The following is a 20393-nucleotide window of genomic DNA, read 5'->3' as shown; positions in this document are numbered from 1 at the left end:
CAATATAATGATTGATATTTATGTTATGGAACCTAAGCATCAAAATAATGTTGATATTTTACTGTAATTGTTTTTAAAATACACATTTTAAGAAAATTTCCAATCCTTCTAAACTTATTTGTGATGCTTAAAGTCCCACTCTTTAGTTACATGGAATTCTTGCTCTTCTGATGATGCCAAATAAATACAGCATTATTTGGAGTAGGTGAATCTTTTTAAAAAAGGGGTTGGATTTGGTGATGTTTGGCAGAAGCGAGAATTCCTCATTATATTCCTATTTTAAAGATTTCCAGTAAACCCAGGCGGTATTTTTCTTTAGTGGTAAAATATTTATAGCTTTAGTTTTGTGTTTATTCTTTTCTTTCAGGATTTTTCAAGCCACATTCAATTGATAGGATGAAAAAATTTAAGAGAAGGCTATCCCTCACACTCCGAGGAAGCCAGACTATTGATGAATCATTGTCTGAATTGGCTGAACAAATGACTATTGAAGAAAACAGCAGCAAGGATAATGGTAAATATTTGGCATAGGGGGAGATGCTTCCTCCTTTTAATTACTTTATGAATAGAATGTAAATTTACTTTTTAGATAAGTTCATAATAGCTTCCCTTTGTTTATTTCTGTCTCATTCCATGGTTTCTTAGGAAATTGAAGACTATGTAACTTTTGTTTGGTTACTAACTGGAATATTTCCCTCTCACTCCAACATTACGATACCTGGTCTCAAACCCTGATGAATTGTTCTATTGCACATATCCTTCCATTTTTCACTAGTTCTTAAATAAGAATGCATTTTATAATATTATCTTGATTGTTAAATAACTATTAATTTTTTTTATTCTTATAACCCAAGTTAATACAGCTTAAAAGTGCATAGGAAGTCTGTGAAATTTCTGTTTGTGGCTTCATCAGTTTCATAATGTTTCATGCATTTGACAGTGCTTTTTACAACATAAAGTAATAGTATCCAGATGTTAAAATAAAAAGAGCTTGTTAAGTGTGTTAAATACAAAATCCTGGTGAAATTTCTAGAGGAAGGCTACATATTCAAATCTGAAATAGCCCTAGGGATGTCATAGTAGTAACTGGGAAGGAACTTATGTGACTGGCTTTCAGTGTGTCATGATGTGCAGAGTATCTGGCAGATCTTCCTTACCTGTGCCTGAAATTCTGCTGTTAGAGATTTGTGGCAGTGGCTGGAAAGCATGGACACCCTTACCCCTTCCACTAGAATGCACATACTTATGTTTTGAGAGAGGAAAATGTATAGTGGAGTGGGCTCTGGACTTTTTAAAGTCATAGGTTTGGATTTTGGATACACTTAAACACTTCCTAGTTGATGACTGGCTAAGCCGTTTATTCTACCCAGGCTTCAGTTTTCTTATTTCCTTTACTCAGAAGGGTCATTATTTGCTCAAGGTTACCCAGCTCCAGAACCAGTACTTTAGAACCCAGGTTTCTTCACTTCAGAGTCTATAACAATGCTACTGTTCTGCAAGGACCCTTTCATTCATTTGTTAAGGTTTTCCTTGATAACATCTACCTTTTTTTTTTTTTGAGACAGTCTCGCTCTGCTGCCCAGGCTGGAGTGCAGTGGCACAATGTTGGCTCACTGCAACCTCCACCTCCTGGGTTCAAGTGATTCTCCTGCCTCAGCCTCCTGAGTAGCTGGGATTACAGGCATGGGCCACCATGCCCAGCTAAGTTTTTTATTATTTTTAGTAGGGATGGGGTTGGGGTTTCACCATGTTGACCAGGCTAGTCTTGAACTCCTGACCTCAAGTGATCTGCCTGCCTCAACCTCCCAAAGTGCTGGGATTACAGGTGTGAGCCACCACGCCCGGCCTTGTTTTGTTTTTGTCATGGTGGGGAGGAGAGAGGGATGGGCTCAGTAGGAAATTTAATATAATAATTTGGATATAATTATATGTAGGAGGGGAAAATTGTACATTTGGGTCAAATCTCAAACATCATGATTTTACTGTTGTTCCTCTTGCCAGAGGACCTATTCTAGATACACAGAGCAAAATCCTTAATTCTCTTTTAGACCCCCCTCATTGAATTTTTGGTGGAACCCCCCTGTTGAATTTTTGGTGGGAAGCGCAGTGTGCCTACTCTTAGGATAGAAGGGTCTTGCCAATGTGTTTGCCAATGATGATCAGGAATAAAATAAACACAGTATATATCTTAGTGGATGGTTTCTGGGACATATTTTTAGTATTTGACTACAAGACAATCCTCTTTTCCTAAAGAAAAGGTATGAGTCAAAGAAAATGAACGTATGTTTTAGCTAATATTTTAGACCAATTGCATATTTTCTAGAATATTTTGGTATTAACTATCATAAAACATGCTTTGTTTTTAACAAATGGTGAAAGATTAAAAATATTTGTTTTCTCAAGTTGTATATGTTTTTTAAAACTTATTTTATTACAGTAGTAACTTTTAATAGGTAGTAAATAAGGGCAAATAGGCGATCTATTGAGTTTCTCCTTGACCTTGAAGTAATACTTCAAGACGTCATAAGAGACATTGATTCCTCTTGGGTTGCAAAGATTGCTAGTAGCATAGGCTACCATAATCTACTATGCTTATTTTCTCTCTGTAATAGCACATGGATTTCACCAACAGCTTTCACAGAGATTCTGCACCTTTTTGGTCACCTGTCAGTGCCTGATAGCTGATTCCAACGCATTCTTTTCTTGTGGAACATATTTTAGAGTATAAAAGCTGTTAGACAGGTCACATACACAGACACAGTCCATGCCAGAATACAGAGAATATAGCATAATGAATGACATGTATATACTTTTAAAGTTATCTTCTCACATACAATGTAAGCAGTTTATGAAGCAAAAGTGAGCTTTAATGCCAAATAGTAACATAATGCTAGCTGAAGGAGTAGGAGGAATATACAGTCATGCATTGCTTAACAGTGGGGATGCATTCTGAGAGATACGTTATTAGGCCATTTCATCATTGTGCAAACATCAGAGTATATCAAAACTAGGTAGTATAGCTTACTACACACCTAGCCTACATGGTACAACCTGTTACTTATAGGCTACAAACCTGTACAGTGTATTATGGTACTGAATACTGTAGGTAGTTGTAACACAATGGTGTTTGTGTATCTAAGTATATCTAAACATAGAAAAGGAAATGCATTGTGCTACTATGTTACAGCGGGTATGGCATCACTGGCATCACTAGGCTATAGGAGTTTTTCAGGTCCATTATAATCTTATGAGACCACTGTTGTATATGATGTCTGTCATTGTCTGAAACGTCACATGGCACATAACAGTAGTTTATAATTTCCCTGAATAAACTGCCTTTGGGCCAATTTTTGATCACTTGTCTCTTGATTAGTCACAGGCATGATCACAGTCCTGTTACTCTTGCATATCTAGGCACATGGCTCTCATGCATACTCTAGATCCAGAACACATTAATTGGGGGTAATACTATAAACATGTTGGAGAAATTATGGGTATGATGCGTTTGGTTATACTTACACCCATAATCTCACTCATGCATGCTCTACCTCTATCCAAATAGAATAGAATATCCCAAATGAGATATTATCTCTCTTATTTTGATAACTGAGTCATATATGAAGGTTTTTAACTCAGTTATAAATCTATAATTCACATTACTTTGTCTATTTATAGAAACGAGTATGTTTGCACATTGACAGGTGGGTTGAACCCAAGGAATGATGAATCCTGAATTTGTATTCAGTATGTTAAAAAAAAAAAGTTGAAAGTTTGCAAATTTGGTTCATTTAAGGATTCTGGCCTTAACTCAATACACCTTTCCCTAAATATGAAATAAAATTTTTGCAGAAAAATTTACAAACTGAAATGTACAAAATATTTTTTTCTGTAGTGCCTGGAAGAAAAAGAATTTTGAGCCCATCAGTTTTCTTTTTAGTAACTGAGAAGTGTTTAATGTTCAATTTTTAAAAACCTGTCAAGGCCAAGCATGGTACCAGGCTTATGCCTGTAATCCCAGCACTTTGGGGAGGCCGAGGTGGGCAGATCACTGGAGGTAAGGAGTTCTAGACTAGCCTGGCCAACGCGGTGAAACCCTGTCTCTACTAAAAATACAAAAATTAATGGAACGTGGTGGCGCATGCCTGTAGTCCCCCACCTGCTCAGGAGGCAGGAGAATTGCTTGAACCCAGGAGGCGGAGGTTGCAGTGAGCCGAGATGGCGCCCCTGCATTCCAGCCTGGGTGACAGAGCTAGACTGCATCTCAAAAACAAACAAACAAACACACCTGTCAAAAATTAATTTACCTCAGTTCTTCAAAAAGTTAAACATAGACTTACTATATGACCCAACAATTCTATTCCTAGGAATATACCCCAAATAATTGAAACAGGTAATCAAAGTCTTGTACACAAATATTTATATTTGTAGCAGCACTATTCACAACAGCTAAGGTGGAAACAACCCAGATGCCCATCAACAGATGAATGGATAAACAGAATGTGGTCTGTCCATAGAATGGAATATTATTCAATACATAAATGAATGAAGCGCTATGTGCTATAGCATAGATGAACTTTGAAAACTGAAAGGAGCCAGACCCAAAATACTCTATGATTCCATTTATATGAAGTATCCAGAATAGGTAAATCCATAGAGACAAAAAGTAGATTAGTGGTTCCCAGAGGTTGATAGGGAGAAAAGACTGAGGAGTGACTGGTTATTGTGTATGGGATCTCCTTTAGCAATATGAAAATGTTTTGGAACACAGAGAGGTGATGGTTGTACCATATTGTAAGTATATGAAATGCCACTGAATTGTATACTTTAAAATGGTTAATGTTATAAGAATTTCGTCTCAACAAAAAATTCAGTTCATCTGAGCTTCAGCTTTCCCTCATAAACACTCAATGTATTTGATGTCTTTTTTTTTTTTTTGCTGTCACTGCAGCAGAACAGATGTTTGATAAGTCTTAATTCTATTTTAAGACTTATCACAGAAAGTTATATTTCAGAACCTTGTGTTTACATAGCCTTGAACTTATTTTTTCTTGTAATGGGACGATATATTGAGATTATTGAATTTGATGAGAATAGGCGACAATTTAAATGTGAGGAAGAGAATAAATCACAGTTGTAGAAAGGTAAAATTATGTTTTATTGCACATATACTACTTGAGACTTCTTGACCAACTGAAATTCTTCAGCTAATGTACATGTTCCCAAGAAGTGTAGTCAGATAAACCTAACAGGATGTCACTTATCATGATTATTTAGGATTAGAAGTAACACCAAAAAGCAAAGATTAAAATGACCTGGTTTTCCTGATATTCCAAATTCTCATTCTTAACAGCTCCGTTTGTACACTGGAGCAATTTGTCAAGTTTGGAGTCAACAAATTCCAGTTTTATGGATATTGTGAGCCTCTGTCTTTCACCTAGGTCTCTTTTATCTTGCTGATCTCTTACATGTTAGCTGTGACAGTTTGTCTTCGACAGTTTGTGGTTACATCATAACAGTAACTGTTTTTTACAACAGTGGATAACATAGGGAGTTTAAGGAGGACTAACTTCTACAAATAGCACAAGTTCCTTGAAAGGTTGACGCTGAAGGCATAAACTCCATTGGATATATGTAGGATCTAGAATGGGATCAGGCTAGTAATAATGTTTAAAAGAGCAGGTTTGGGAGGAGGGAATGGCTTAGGCTACAAGTTGGGCTATGAAATTGCACGTTCCTGATCATAGTTCACGTAATGAAAAGATCTAGATAAATAAGATGCCAAATAACGTTTCTTAGTGGAATCATAATGATTATCATGTTGTGGTGGTAAAAATCATTGGAAATCCTTACTTGGAACTAATTATAGAGTATAAAAGATCTGCAATTTTTCATATAGATTTCTATTACTTTTTAAAAGTTATGGTAAAATATATATAATACAAAGTTTAACATTTTGAAGTATACAGTTCAGCAGCATTAAATACGTGTCTATTTACATTGCGTAACCATCACTGCTACCCATGTCTATAACTTTTTCATCATCCCAAACTGAAACTCTGTACCCATTAAACAATACCTCCACATTCCCTCCTCTCCCCAGTCCCTGGTAACCACCATTCTACTGTCTATGAATTTGCCTATTCTAGGTACCTCATATGAGTGGAACCATATAATATTTGTCCTTTTGTGTCTGACTTATTTCCCTTAGCATATTGTCGCCAAGGTTTCCATTACTTTTTAAAATACAGAGTGTTATTATCTTATTGAATTGGCCAGCTAATTAGTTTCAAGATCTGGAAGTGTTAGAATATTTTATTGTATTTTATTGTGGCTCTCTCATGGGCCGCAATCTCTTCTCTGTCTATACCCTCTGCTTGGGTGACCTCCTCCAACCCTACAATTTCAGCTACCATATATATGTTGACTACTCCTAAGTCTGAGTCTCCAGTTAGGATCTTCATCTGGATCTCTAGATTCATATTTAAATGCCTTCTTGTCTTCTCCACATGGATGTGTAATGGGAATCTTAGACTTCACATGACCAAATCAGAATTCTTGATTTCCTTTCTCCAAAATCTGCCTCTACTCAAACTTTGCTCACTTAACCAGTTACTAAAACTAAAAATCTAGGCATTGTCCCCAATTCTTTTCTCTCCTTTACTTTCCTGTTGTCTCCTCCCTGCCCCCAACCCCCACCATTGTAGCTTCCTATTTTTTACCACATAAATAACTTTTACAAACTCATGATTATGATAGTCATCTGTATCAGTGGTCCCCAACCTTTCTGGCATCAGGGACCAGTTTTGTGGAAGACAGTTTTTTCACAGACTGAGGTTGGGGGGATGGTTTCAGGATGATTCAAGCATATTATATTTATTGTGCCCTTTATTTCTATTATTATTATGTTGTAATATATAATGAAATAATTACATAACTCACCATAATGTACAATCAGTAAGAGCCCTGCCCTTGTCTTCCTACAACTAGATGGTCCCATCTGAAGGTGATGGGAGACAGTGACAGATTATCAGGCATTAGATTATCATAAGGAGCATGCAACCTAGATCCCTCGCATGCACAGTTCACAACAGGGTTAGTACTCCTATGAGAATCAATGCCGCCACTGATCTGACAGGAGGTGGAGCTCAAGCAGTAATGTGAGCAGTGGGGAGTGGCTGTAAATACAGATGAAGCTTTGCTCACTTGCCAACTGCTCACCTCTTGGCCTGGTTCCTAACAGGCCATGGACCAGTACTGGTCTGTGACCCAGGAGTTGGGGACCCCTGATCAATGTGACTGATACACAATTCCAGTTACAGTCCATTAACATATCATATTTCATATATGTTTAACAGTTGATCTGGTAAAGATTTAAAAATATTTTGGGGCTAGGCATGGTGGCTCATTGTAATCCCAGTGCTTTGGGAGGCTGAGGTGAGGAGGATCACTTGAGCCCAGGAGTTTGAGACTAGCTGGGAAACATAGCAAAACCCCATCTCTACCAAAAAGACACAAATTAGCCAGGTGTGATGGTGTGTGCCTGTAGTCCCAGCTATGGTGGGGAGGATGAAGTGGGAGGATCACATGAGCCCAGGTGGTTGAGGCTGCAGTGAGCTGTGACTGCACCACTGCACTTCAGCCTGTGCAACAGAGCAAGACCCTGCCTGGAAAAAAAGAAAAAAAAATATTTGAATAGATGTTTTTACTATAAATGCTGACTAAAAGCTGGGTGGTAGGAGTGTGTGTGAAACTAATTTAGCAGTCGTGTCTGCTGGCCTGTTGCTTCTGCCTTTGTAATATGTCCTAAATCTGCCTGCTTCCCTCCATCTTCAGTACAGCCACCCTAGTCTAAGCCACCAACATTTGTTACTTAGGGTACTGTAGTAATCTCCTTTTGCTGTTGATTCCCTATTGCCTGTTTTTCAAACAGCAACCAAGATGATATCTTAAAAAATTATTTTCAGTAATTACAAATATAAAGGAAGTTACAAAGATTATATAGAAAGGACCCATACTTGTACCCTTCTCCCAATCCCCCCACCATTGGTTCCATCTTATGTAACTATAGAACCCAGGAAATAGATACTGGAATAAAGTCTAAATATAGTTCTGTGTCATGTCCTCACCTGTGTTGATTCGTGTAACCACTGCAATCAAGATTAAGAACTATTTCATCATGACAAGAGATCTCTCGTGTTACCTTTTGTAGTCTTCCCTACCCCCTTACCTCCTACTATCTTTAACCCTTCACAGTGATATTTTTGAAACATGAATCAGATCATATCACTCTCCTGCTACAAAGCTACCATAACTGCTTCCAATCTGAGAATAAAATTCAAACTTCTATGGTGAAGTATAAAGTGTTGAATGACTTGTTCCCTCCTTACCTCTGTGGTCTCACCTGGTACCACTGTTGCCTGCACGGTTAGGTACTATAGCTACACTTGCCTTCTTTCTAGTCCTCTAACACAGTGGTTCTCAAAGTGTGATCCCTGGACCAGCAATGTCAGCAGGACCTGGGAATTTGTTAGAAACACATATTTTTAGATTCCACACCAGACCTACTGAACCAGGAAGTCTGTGGGTGAGACCGAGCAATCTCATGTTTTACAGATCCTTGATGATTCTGAAGCATGTTAAAGTTTGAGGACCACTGTTCTAACAAGTCGAACTCTGCCATATGTCGGCTTTTGCATTAGCTTTTTTCTCTATCTGGAATATCCTGTTATCCACAACTTACCCATCTTCCCTGACTGGCTCTTTCTTGCATTTAAATTTCTGTTAAAAATATCTCAGCAGAGAGAACTTTCCTCAATATACAGTGTAAAATAACTAGCTACTCATTTCCACATCCCTCTATTTTAGTCTTTTGCATATCGCCTGTCATTACCTGACTTCGTGTGTGTGTCTTTTCCCTGTTAGGTTTTATGCACTCTGAGAATAGTACTTTGTTTTGTTCACCAGTTGATGCCCAGTGCCTAGAATAGTGTTTATCAAATAGTATGTCCTTATGATCCCCATTTTTTTTCTATATTCTCCAGAACAGTCAAGCTGTATTCTCCAGGACAGCTTTACAGAGCAACTAAAATGTTGTCTGTAGGCAAAAGATTTGCATAATTTGTTTTTAATATTTGAATGTTGTGATATTTCACATGTGAAATAACCTAGAAAGAGAAAAAAAATCTTCATTTTTCTTTTCTCTTTCTTGAGACAGGGTATTACTCTGCCATCCAGGCTGGAATGCAGTGGCATTATCTTAGCTCACTGCAGCCGCAAACTCCTGGGCACAAGTGATCCTCCCACTCTAGCCTCCTGAGTAGCTGGGACTACAGGTGCATGCCATCATGCTTGGCTGAGAAAAATCTTATTGTATGCTGTAGCCTGTATTATCCCACATTGTTTGTAATTATTTATGCATTTATATCAGATAGCCCCTCTTCATTCATTATTAAACCATTGATTATTTTGCTAGACTTAAGATCCCCAAATTCTTTAACAGTTAGGTACTGCCATGCCAGGGAATGTACAGATCACAGGAAACTTTAGACACATGTTCTGTATTACTAGGTAGGCATTTGCCCCTACCTCCAGTCTGTGTTTGACCCAGATTAGATAGCTTGGACCTTGGGTGAGCCTTTGGGCCCTTATGCCCCATCCTTCCTCTACCCTTTTAGGTAACCAGTATTAGTAAAGGCTCAGGCCACATGGCCTTCTTGGCCCATTTCTCTGGAGCCCATACCCTGGTCCTGTTCTGCGGATCCTAAGATTTTCTTGTGAGAGAAGCCTTTCACTTTAAGGCTTGTAGCCAACTCCTGTCAACCTGTCCTTAGTTGAGAAACCTTAGTTGAGAAACAGGTAGAGGAATCCCCTGATCAGGAGGTATCCTTATGCCTGATTGTTAACTGCAGAAGAATAGTTGGCTTCATTTTAAAAAGGAATCCCCTGATCAGGAGCTATCCTTATGCCTGATTGTTAGCTACAGAAGAATAGTTGGCTTCATTTTAAAAAGAAGGTATTCAGAGCAGCCCAGTTCTTTTTAAAACTCCTTGGCTGCTATCAGTAAAAACAAAATTCTAATATAGAAGACTAATTGTGTATCACAAGACTTGTATCTTTAACCTGTATCAGAGCTCTTCTTTGGAGGTGGAAAGGAGTCAAGAGATTCCTGATAAACATTACAAAACAGTTTCTCCCCCATGCATAATTAAATAGCTTTTAAGTATTATATTTTTTAAATGTTTCTGCTTGGTTATGGGTCTGTGATTGTTTAAAAACTCTTTATATTAATCCCAAATTCAGGGGAATAAACTTGGAGCCTCTGTATTGATATGTATTAGGTACTTCGGTTTTATTCACTAATTGACATACCATTTTGAATGTCCAGCAAACAGGGATGTAAATTCCTTTAGGCCGGGACCATGTCTTTTATATTCTAAAGCATGCTTAATTTCTTTTTTTTTTCTTTTTGAGACGGAGTCTTGCTCTGTCGCTTAGGATGGAGTGCAGTGGCGTGATCTTGGCTCACTGCAACCTCTGCAACCCGGGTTCAAGCAGTTCTCCTGTCTCAGCCTCTTGAGTAGCTGGGACTACAGGCGCATGCCACCATGCCCAGCTAGTTTTTGTGTTTTTAGTAGAGATGGAGTTTCACCATATTGATCAGACTGGTCTCAAACTCCTGACCTCAGGTGATCCGCCTGCCTCGGCCTCCCAAAGTGCTGGGATTACAGGTGTGAGCCACGCACCCAGCCAAGCATGCTTAAAATAAGGCACACAGGTAGTCAATAAATGGAGGAGTGGTATGGAAACAATCTTGAGATACACTAAAATAAACAAATGGATGAAAATTTGGTTGGGTATATTAGTAGTTTTGTGGTTCTTAGCCACTTTTGATTATATAAGAAATAGATGGTTATTAGACCAACTTAAAATATTCAAGTATTTTCTTAAGTGTTTTTTCAGAGAAACTGTTTTAATTTTAATACTGTGTATAGTTAAGCAAAGCAATGAGGCTAAATGTACTAATCTCTGTTACAACTTTTTGTTTTGCTTTCTGAATCCTTCTCATGTGATCCTGGATCTTGGACTGATGATGGAATGATTTTCGAATTCTATGAACCACAGAGCCTATTGTGAAGAATGGCAGGCCTCCAACGTCTCACAGTATGCATTCCTTCCTCCACCAGTACACAGGATCTTTCAAGAAGCCCCCATTGCGGAGACCACACAGTGTTATTGGAGGGAGCCTTGGCTCCTTCATGGCAATGCCCAGAAATGGAAGCAGATTAGGTAATTTGATTACTTGTCTGTTGTGTTTACCTTTCTGATTATACGTCATGCACATAGTTAAGTTTTAGTTAAGCAACTTTTATTATCTCGTTTCTTCTGTCAGATAAAAATCAAGTTGAGATCAAGAGGAATAGCAGAAAGATGGAAAGTTCTAGAGAGGTAGTAGTGCTGACAATACAGGGAAGTAATATTTGAAAAACCTGTCCATCAGGAGGGAAATGAAACCCATAATAAATGGATGCAGTATTTCAAGATGAATGGCAGTTTGGGATGGTGTTTGTTTTAGGGTCATGCCTCAGTAACTTTTCAGATCATCACCATATAAAGCCTATTGTAATGATTAGTATATGTGGTTATCACCTGAATTCTTTCTTCTTCTGTCATTATGCCTTTAAATATCCAAGAAAAAAGAATTGCAAGTTTCTGTTTGTTTATTCCTCTGGCCTTTTTTGATGATGCCTTATGTTTTTATTTTTATTTTTATTTTTTTTGAGACAGTGTCTCACTCTGTCACCCAGGCTGGAGGGGAATGCAGTGGTGCTGTTGAGGCTCACTGCAGCCCTGACCTCCCAGGCTCAAATGATCCTCCCACCTCAGCCTCCTGAGTAGCTGGAACTACCTGTGCATGCCGCTACGCCTGGCTAATTTGTTTTTTTTGTTTTTTGTTTTTTTTAGAAGACGGGGTCTCACTGTGTTGCCCAGGCTGGTCTTGAACTCCTGGACTCAAGTGATCCACTTGCCTCAGCCTCCCAGAGGGCTGGGATTACAGGCATGAGCCACCACACCTGGCCTATTATGTTTTGATTTTTAAAATCACTTCAAGTACAACTATTTTATAGTCTTCTTAGATAATTATATTTACTGAAGCTCCTAGGGGTTTTATTCTACTGCTCGTTTTATGTGCTTACTCTTGGAATAGTATATTATTTCCAAATGTGTTTCTTTAATTTTGGGAATATGAGCTTATCTACAGTGAGATTTTTTCTGTGAGAACTGCATATAGCCTTTATCTCTGTAGGTGTGTCTCTACAGAATGATATGCTGGAGTTGGCTCACACTAGTTCATAAGAGATGATTGTTAAAGTTTCAGGAACTTTGCAAGCTGGTTGTTAAACATAGCTATTAAATTTTAAATTATATAAGTTTACAAATAGGTAAACTAAATTAAAAACAAAGGTAATGAATACGCAAAAGTCATCGCTTCCTAATTTTTTACCACTTTTAACTATTATCTATGCCACCGGGGTTATTTTTTTCTGTTCTAGTTATAGTCAAAAACACTATATAATGGTATGCTACTGCACATTTCTTCCCAACCATATGTTCAGTGTTGTCATGTTGGTAGCCTGAAGTTGTCCATGGAGAGAGAAGTCAGAAAACACTACAGATGAGGCCCTGGCTTATTGTTTTCTTGTTTGTCTAGACCAGGGTTTGTTTTTTTTTTTTTTTTTGTGAGGGGGCAGTTAGTAATAAATGTTTTAGGTTTTATGGGCATACAGTCTCCATTGCATATTCTTCTCTGTTTAATAATCCTTTAAAAATACAAAAAACATTTTTAGCTCATGGGCCATATAAAAAGAAGCCACACTTGTTCTAGACTCTTGTTCTAGAATTAAGACAGTGTATTGAAAATGTTAGTAATGCAGATTAAATTTAAAGGGTATTGTGCTGGAGGAGAAAAGTATGTTGTATCTGCAGCTGTTACATTACCTGATCAGCAGAGAAATATCCCTCTCCCCCCTTGACAGATGAGTAAAGTTCTGACAAGCCATCATTGTTTCACGTTTGTCTTGATGGAAATGAAAATACCGACTGGTAGTCATGTCAGAACTACACTTGTTTGTTAATGACATGAGTAATTTCTTGTTTGGGTCAGATGGTACTCAAGTATTTATTCATAGTCTGAGATTAGTAAGCTTTCTTTGTCCAATTCCTTGTGCAACAGGACAGATTTTTTTTTAAGTGTGATTTTTTTTTTAAATGTACCCTTTAAGTCTCAAAAGTGTAGCACTTTGGGAGTTGAGCCTTTCTGTGGGAAGGTCTCACTTGTAACTCAGAAACCCAGGGCTTCATTTTTTATCCCAATGTGGAAGGTAAACCCAGGGACCTTCTCATCAACATCAGCAGCCTCTCCTAAGACACTGATAGAGTCAATTTATGTATAACAGCTTTGGATTTTCAGTCCTCTCTTTGTTTTTGCTTCCTAGGTATTACCAATACATTCTTGCACATTTAGCTGTGCATTTTAAAATATTGTATTTTAGTCAACATTTTCTTGAGGAAAGGGAGATTTTCATATCTCACTAGAAATGGAAGCCATGATTAAATTATTTTTAACATTTTGAAGGTGTGACAGAAATGAATACAGGACCTTAGATGTGTTATATACCAAATTTTAAGAGGTTAGGAATCAATCACCAATACGTTACTTTTGCTGCCAAATTAATTTTTTGTTCACATATCATCACCATAAAATTTCTACGGAAATCTCAACATAACTGAAGTGTATTCTTAGATTACATATTGAGCTATTAAAAATCCATTACCATTTGCAACTGCTTATGAATATTAATTGGAGTTTTCTTGATATTGAGTTAACCAAGACAAAAATACAGACATAAAGTGAGTTTTAAGATAGAGTTGATATGAGACCCTTGAGTTCAAATTTCTCCTTAATCTAAGCAGTCCTCATGATTTTATATGTAAATATTATTAAAAGTTAACATTTATACTTATACAATTGTCTCACACATTGATATTTTATATAACTTTATTTGAAAAAGAGATCTAGTTATCTAGGCCATTCCTTGATTGTTAGTTAATATGCAGTTCCCTTGAATACTTGTTAAGCACCTTCTGAGTGCCAGACAGTTGGTTAAGTTCTGGAAATAGAAAAGTGAACAAGCTAAATCCCATCCCCAAGGATCTTATAAAATCACATGCACCAAAAAATGTTCTTCAGTGCAGTGGGTGGGGGCACAGTAGTCAACTGTGCCTGAGATTAGAAAAGACTTCACTGAGTGATGACACATGAGCATAGTTTGAAGACTAAGCCTGATCTCACAAAGTTGATAAAATAGGAAAAGGCATCTTTTAAAAATGAGAAAAAAAGTGTGTTAAAGCACTGCAGCATGAAACAACATGGTTCTTTTTGGAAAATGAATACGTGTATAGAAAGTAATAGTGGCAAGAGAGGAGTTCTAGAGATCCAGCATTTGTTTCCTAGTACACTCTTCTTGCTGGGTTATTAGATAATGACTGACAAATGCAGGTATATGAGTATACAACTTGGCCAGATGTGGTGGCTCATGCCTGTAATCCCATCACTTTGAGAGGCCAAGGTGGGTGGATTCCTGAAGTTGCAGTTTTTTGAATTTTTGCAATCAGACCTTGGTGATGACCTTGAGCAGTAGGATATAAGTAGCTCCCACATGCTTAGCTTCCAATAATGGAACACTAGGCATAAATGGCTACAAGTTCAAGATGAGCCTGAACAACAAGGCAAAACCTTGTCTCTCCAGAAATATAAAATAAAATAAAACAAAACAAAACACTAGATGTGATGGGTCCTGTACTCCCAGCTACTTGGGAGGCAGGAGGATTGCTTGAGCCTGGGAAGTAGAGGCTGCAGTGAGCCATGATTGTGCCACTGCACTCCAGCTTGGCCAACAGAGCAAGACCTTGTCTCAAAAACAAAACAAAACAAAACAGTATATGTCTGTTTTTAATATTTTCAAATGGAATGTATCTTCCTCCCCCTACTTCCATTTAACTTTTATCTCTATTAAGCATGCCATAACCCACCTTTATTGTAGTATGTTTTTGCTCTGAACAGATTTTTGAGTATTTGAAGATCATAAACTTGTTTTTGTAGTTCTGGTACAAAATAGATATTCAGTGAATAATTTTTTATTGTTTTATTTTTAACATTGGGGGTGCAGGGAGGAGAAACTGCATTAGAAGCTTTTAAGAGGTGTTTTAAAGAATATTCAAAGAATTAGCTCCATTTAACCATAGACCCAGTGACACATTATTTAATTGAAAGAATACTAAATAAGAGGCAGATGACCAGGTGTCTATTCCAGCTCTGCATCTAAGCTTTGTGACCTTTTGAAAGTCATTTAACCTTTCAAGTCTCAGTTCCCAGATCTAGAAAATGAAAGAACTGGCTCATTCTCAGAGATATTATTTCCAGTTTATAATTTTATTACTCAACCCTTGATAATAACTTGAATGTTAATTTTTTTCATAATTTGAAAGTGTAAAAAGATTTCATACTACTATTTTAAGACATTTGAGTCATGTTTTCGTCTATTAACTGCATACCTGTGGCACCCAGAATGTAAATGACTTTTTATGCTGTGATTTTTACTTGTTGGCCTTCTATATTTTACCCATAGTGATAATAAATTATATATTAGAATATAATGTATCTCTTTTAATGTCTCATTTTTTGATATAGATATTGTTCATGAAAATCTAAAAATGGGATCAGATGGTGAGAGTGACCAAGCTTCTGGGACATCATCTGATGAAGTCCAGTCACCTACAGGTGTTTGTCTCAGAAATCGTATACATAGACGGATCTCAATGGAGGTAATCATTTAAAAAATACAAATATACTTGTGAATATGTGTGTTGGTATATGTTAATACACATACATATCAAGTGGAGTAAATGCCCATTTAAAAATTTTCATGAAGACACGTGACACTTGTAAGAAAGTTACTTCTTTGCATTCATAAATTGCAGTCTGTGAATATTTCCTCTTTTTTAATTTGTATCCCAATGTAGATATGCAGTGTAGTTGTTCGCATTCTGTGAAACATTTTATTTTAATTTTTTGCAAAACGTTATTTTAGGTTATTCATTAAGGAGAAGTGAATTTTCAAAAATTCTGGAAATACAGAATGATACATTAGCAATGTCTTCTTTTTAGAAAATACGATTTTAATATTTTCGAGATTCATCTGGATAATTAGCATTTTATTTTCTCTGTTTCAAATTTTAAGAGGTATAAATAAACAGCTTTTTTTTCTTGCATTATATTATAAAAGTGGGTGTCCTTTCCTTTGTGGTTCACTATACCTACTAATCTCTGAAGCACATTTATTTCTCCATGTAAAAGGATGAAGAATTCATTTTCTTTTCTTTGTAAGTGTTGTGGTATAACCTTGAGGACATAAGTTGATCGTGACTGTTATTTCAGTACGTACTGTAAACTAAAATAGGTTTCTGCAAAAAAAAATTGAACATGTTTTGAAATGAAAGTATTGTTGCTTTTTTGGTGCTGTTGAGATGATGATTAAGGTATCTCTCCTATTGGTTGATTATATTTTCATTATAAAAGGATTCTTCTTAATCAGTTAAGGAAATCTTACCAGTTTTCTAAATGATAAATTAACATTTTCACTTGTTGAAATCAACGATATATTTATGTGACACAATACTAATGAAAATATTTCTTATTTTTCTTCACCTTATAGATGATTTTTTAAAATCATTTGTTTTATTTAGTATTAGGGTCTGTATCTGGAGTTTCTCATTCTTCGTTGAGCTATAATTTGTTTCCCCACCACCAAGGAGGCATGCTCTAGATTATATTCTTTTTATAGTATATATTTTTTTCTGTTTTATGAGACAGGGCCTCACTCTGTCACCCAGACTGGAGTACAGTGGTGGGATCTCAGCTCACCACAGCCTCAACCTCCTGGGCTCAAGTGATTCTCCTGCCTTAGCCCCAAGTAGCTGGGACTACAGGCACACACCACCATGCCCGGCTAATTTTTTTGTATTTTTTGTAGAGACAGGGTTTCACCATATTGGCTTCCCAAAGTGCTAGGATTACAGGCTTGAGCCACTGAGCCTGACCTGTAGTATATTTTAATATCTGGAAAGACTTCTTTCTGTATCCCTCCCCCATATACACATGTACTCTTTCTTATTTTAGAATGTTTTTGGATTTTTTCTGTTTATTCTATTGATACATTTTAGGCATTTTATTTTGTTCTAAGAATAAGCTTATTGTGATTTCTTAGTGGTTATATAACTTATGAAATTAATATAGGGAGGACCAGTATCTTCTCATTACTTATTCTTACCATTTGGTGGCATTGTATGTTTTTATACTTAAGTCTTATATTTCTCAGTAAATATTTATGCAGTTCCTATACCTCTCCATTCCATTTCATGGTTTGGCTGCTGTTATGAATGGGAGGAATTTCTTTTTATAGGGCTTAAATTTCTTGATACAATGATATAGGCAAGATTCTTTTCAAGTTTATCCCAGCTCACATTGTATAATTAAATAAAGTAGAAATGCCATTAACATGGCAGTAATAAATACAATTCTCTTTCCCCATGTTGCATGCAAGATCATATAATATCTACTTGGTTAGTTATTTAAACTGATCACAGAGTTTGTGGTAGTGTTTGCCTAATGTTACTATATGGTATAATAAATTTAAAGTAAATTTCAAGTTGAATTTACCAGTGAAAGGACTCAAAAATTACTGAGGTTGCAAAATTTCATTTCTGTAACACTTCGCTGTATGCTTTTGCTTACAGTAAATGTTTTTGCCATGAGTATATTACATATAATCAATGTAGGTAACTTTGCAACTGCAATAAAACTTTACAATTACTTATCACTAAGAAATAATGTGTTAGAGCCTGTGAATACAAAAGCCAAATGCCTTGCCTTTACTATTTTTGATTACCTTTTTTTTTTTTTAAGGATTTAAATAAGCGGTTATCACTGCCTGCAGACATCAGAATACCTGATGGATATCTTGAAAAGTTGCAGATAAACAGTCCACCATTTGACCAACCAATGAGTCGAAGGTCTCGTAGAGCTTCCTTAGTAAGTTTTTGGTCTCCTGTACCTCCACCATCAATCAGATCTGCTTGCTGCTTCTGGGTGTAAACATTTTAAATTTATTTTTATACTTGACTTTAGAATAGCTAAATTTTATTATATTGCCTTCTCGATTTTTATTATTTTCCATTCTTAAAGGTTTATTGGAGTCCTTAAGATGCATTCAATAGGATGCATATTGGAATAGGATTTAAGGTATATTTTATTTTTGGTAAATGTTATTAATACATGCTAGATAGATAAATACATACTAGATATATAGATATACTAGATATGTGCTGGATAAATAAACATGTATTAATATATACTAGATATACAGAGAAGTACACAAACCATAATTGTACAGCTCAACGAACTTTTGAAATGTTAATATACCTGTGTAACCAGTACCTGGATCGGTAAAAGAAAATTTCAGAAATCCCAGAAACCCCCTTCTGTTCCCTTTCTCTTTACTTAGTATTCCTCACTTCCTCAACTGTAGCCATACTCTCTGCCTTCTGATGCTAAAGATTAGTTTTACCCATATGTGTGACATTGTTCTGATCATACTGTTTTTAAAGTATGTTTTGGTATCTGGATCTTTTAAAATCCCATTCACATATATTCTTATTTGTTTTTTAAATGTGTAATATTCTCTTTCTGATTATCCTTATTAAAACGTCTGAGCTTTGTGTAATTATGAATATGTAATTATATTAAAATATATTTTATGTAGATATACAGAATTATATACTTATACAAAGTTTGTATATATATATTGCACAATATGTATCCCAGTATGTATGGAAGTTATACAGTATGTATTATTTTTGTTGTTAGCTTCTTTTGTCCAGTGTTATGTTTGTGAGTTTCAGCCCTATTTTTGCATGTAATTATAGATAATTCGTTTTCATTGTTGCATGGTATTCCATTTATGAGTGTACTGTACTTCATCCATTCTCCTATCGATGGGCATTCTGGTTGTTTTCGGTTTTTGGCTATTACCAAATAATGCTTCTATCACCATTCCTGTGCATGTTTTTTGGTTAACGTGTAAGCATTTCTGTTGAGTGCTTACCTAGGAGTGGAATTGTTGCATTATATTCTGCTTCCCTAGATACTGTCAACAGCTTTCCAGAGTGGTTGTACCAACTTATACGTACATCACTAGCATATAATAGTTCTGGTTGTTCTCCTTGCCAACTTTTGATAATGTCTTTTAAAAATTATTATTTTAACTTTTCTAGCAAGTTGATAGTGGTCTCTTGGTTTTATTTTGCTTTTCTCTGATGACTAAGTTGAACACCTTTCTGTGTGTTTATTATTCATCATATGTTTATTGTATGTTAATATTTAGATATTCTCTTTTGTGAATTAACTACCCAAGTCTGTTTTTCTTCTTTTTTCTATTGGGTTTTCTGTCTTTTTTATTGGTTTATACGAATTTTTAAGTATACTTTATATACAGGACCTTTGTCAGTTACATGTCTTACAAATATATTTTCTTAATATTTAGTAATTAACCCAGCACCATTTATTCAAAGGATAACTTTTCTTATTGCAGTATCACTTTAATGTAAATTCAGGTGATTGTTTATGTGAGAATCTCTTTTGGATGACTATAGTCCTGTAGTAGAGATACATATAAAGTGCTTTGGGACAACAAAAGAGGCAGCAAGTAAAATGCCTTGGCAAATCACAAGCTTACAGAGATAGCACTTGAGCTGGTCCTAGAAGGATGGGCAGAAATTTGTCAGTTAAAAACGGCCTATGAATGAAGGGTGTTCTAAGAAGAGGAAACTTCATGTACTAAAACTAAAACCCAGAGGTTTGGGTGTAGATGTCATGTTTGGGAAATCAGAACTGATATGAAGGGTAATATGGAATAATATAAAAGCTATGGCTTGAACGGACAGGACAGATCCAGAATGAAAAGCCTTAGAGGTCAGGCCAAGAAGTCTGGACTTCTTCCCATGTAATGAGAAGACATCAAAGGTATTTATTTAAACAAAGGCTGACATGGTCACATTTTTGTTTCATAGCAATAGCTTTAGGAAAAGTACAAACAATGAATTAGAGAGAAAGACTAGAGGCAGGGAGAATTAGGAATGTATTCAAAATTAAGGATGTTGTGGCAATCAGATGGAAATAGAAAGCAGAACATAAATCCTAGGGACCAGGAAGGGATAAAATACCACCTAATACCCAGTTGGACTTTGCACCTGAAGGAAGAGAAATTGATGATGACTCT

At 36.2% G+C, this 20393-nt stretch overlaps 1 protein-coding gene across 6 annotated transcripts in view; it reads left to right on the top strand.

Moving 5' to 3' along the window:
* The window catches only part of CDK17 (cyclin dependent kinase 17), a 116043-nt gene that overhangs the window by 65384 nt on the left and 30266 nt on the right, over positions 1 to 20393 (top strand). For 5 of the 6 annotated variants that reach the window (XM_034934260.3, XM_034934261.3, XM_063593579.1 and 2 more), the window contains 4 exons: positions 368 to 514; positions 11122 to 11286; positions 15749 to 15882; positions 18023 to 18148. In XM_034934260.3, coding sequence (XP_034790151.1) covers positions 397 to 514; positions 11122 to 11286; positions 15749 to 15882; positions 18023 to 18148 — 543 coding nt within the window. In that variant the 5' untranslated portion in view covers positions 368 to 396. The remainder of the gene's footprint in view (positions 1 to 367; positions 515 to 11121; positions 11287 to 15748; positions 15883 to 18022; positions 18149 to 20393) is intronic. The other variant, XM_034934262.3, reaches the window with a different exon arrangement.

The sequence above is a fragment of the Pan paniscus genome, chromosome 10, assembly GCF_029289425.2.
Source record: "Pan paniscus chromosome 10, NHGRI_mPanPan1-v2.0_pri, whole genome shotgun sequence".
NCBI classification, from domain to species: Eukaryota; Metazoa; Chordata; class Mammalia; order Primates; family Hominidae; genus Pan; species Pan paniscus.
This window is presented reverse-complemented; position numbering and strand designations above follow the sequence as displayed.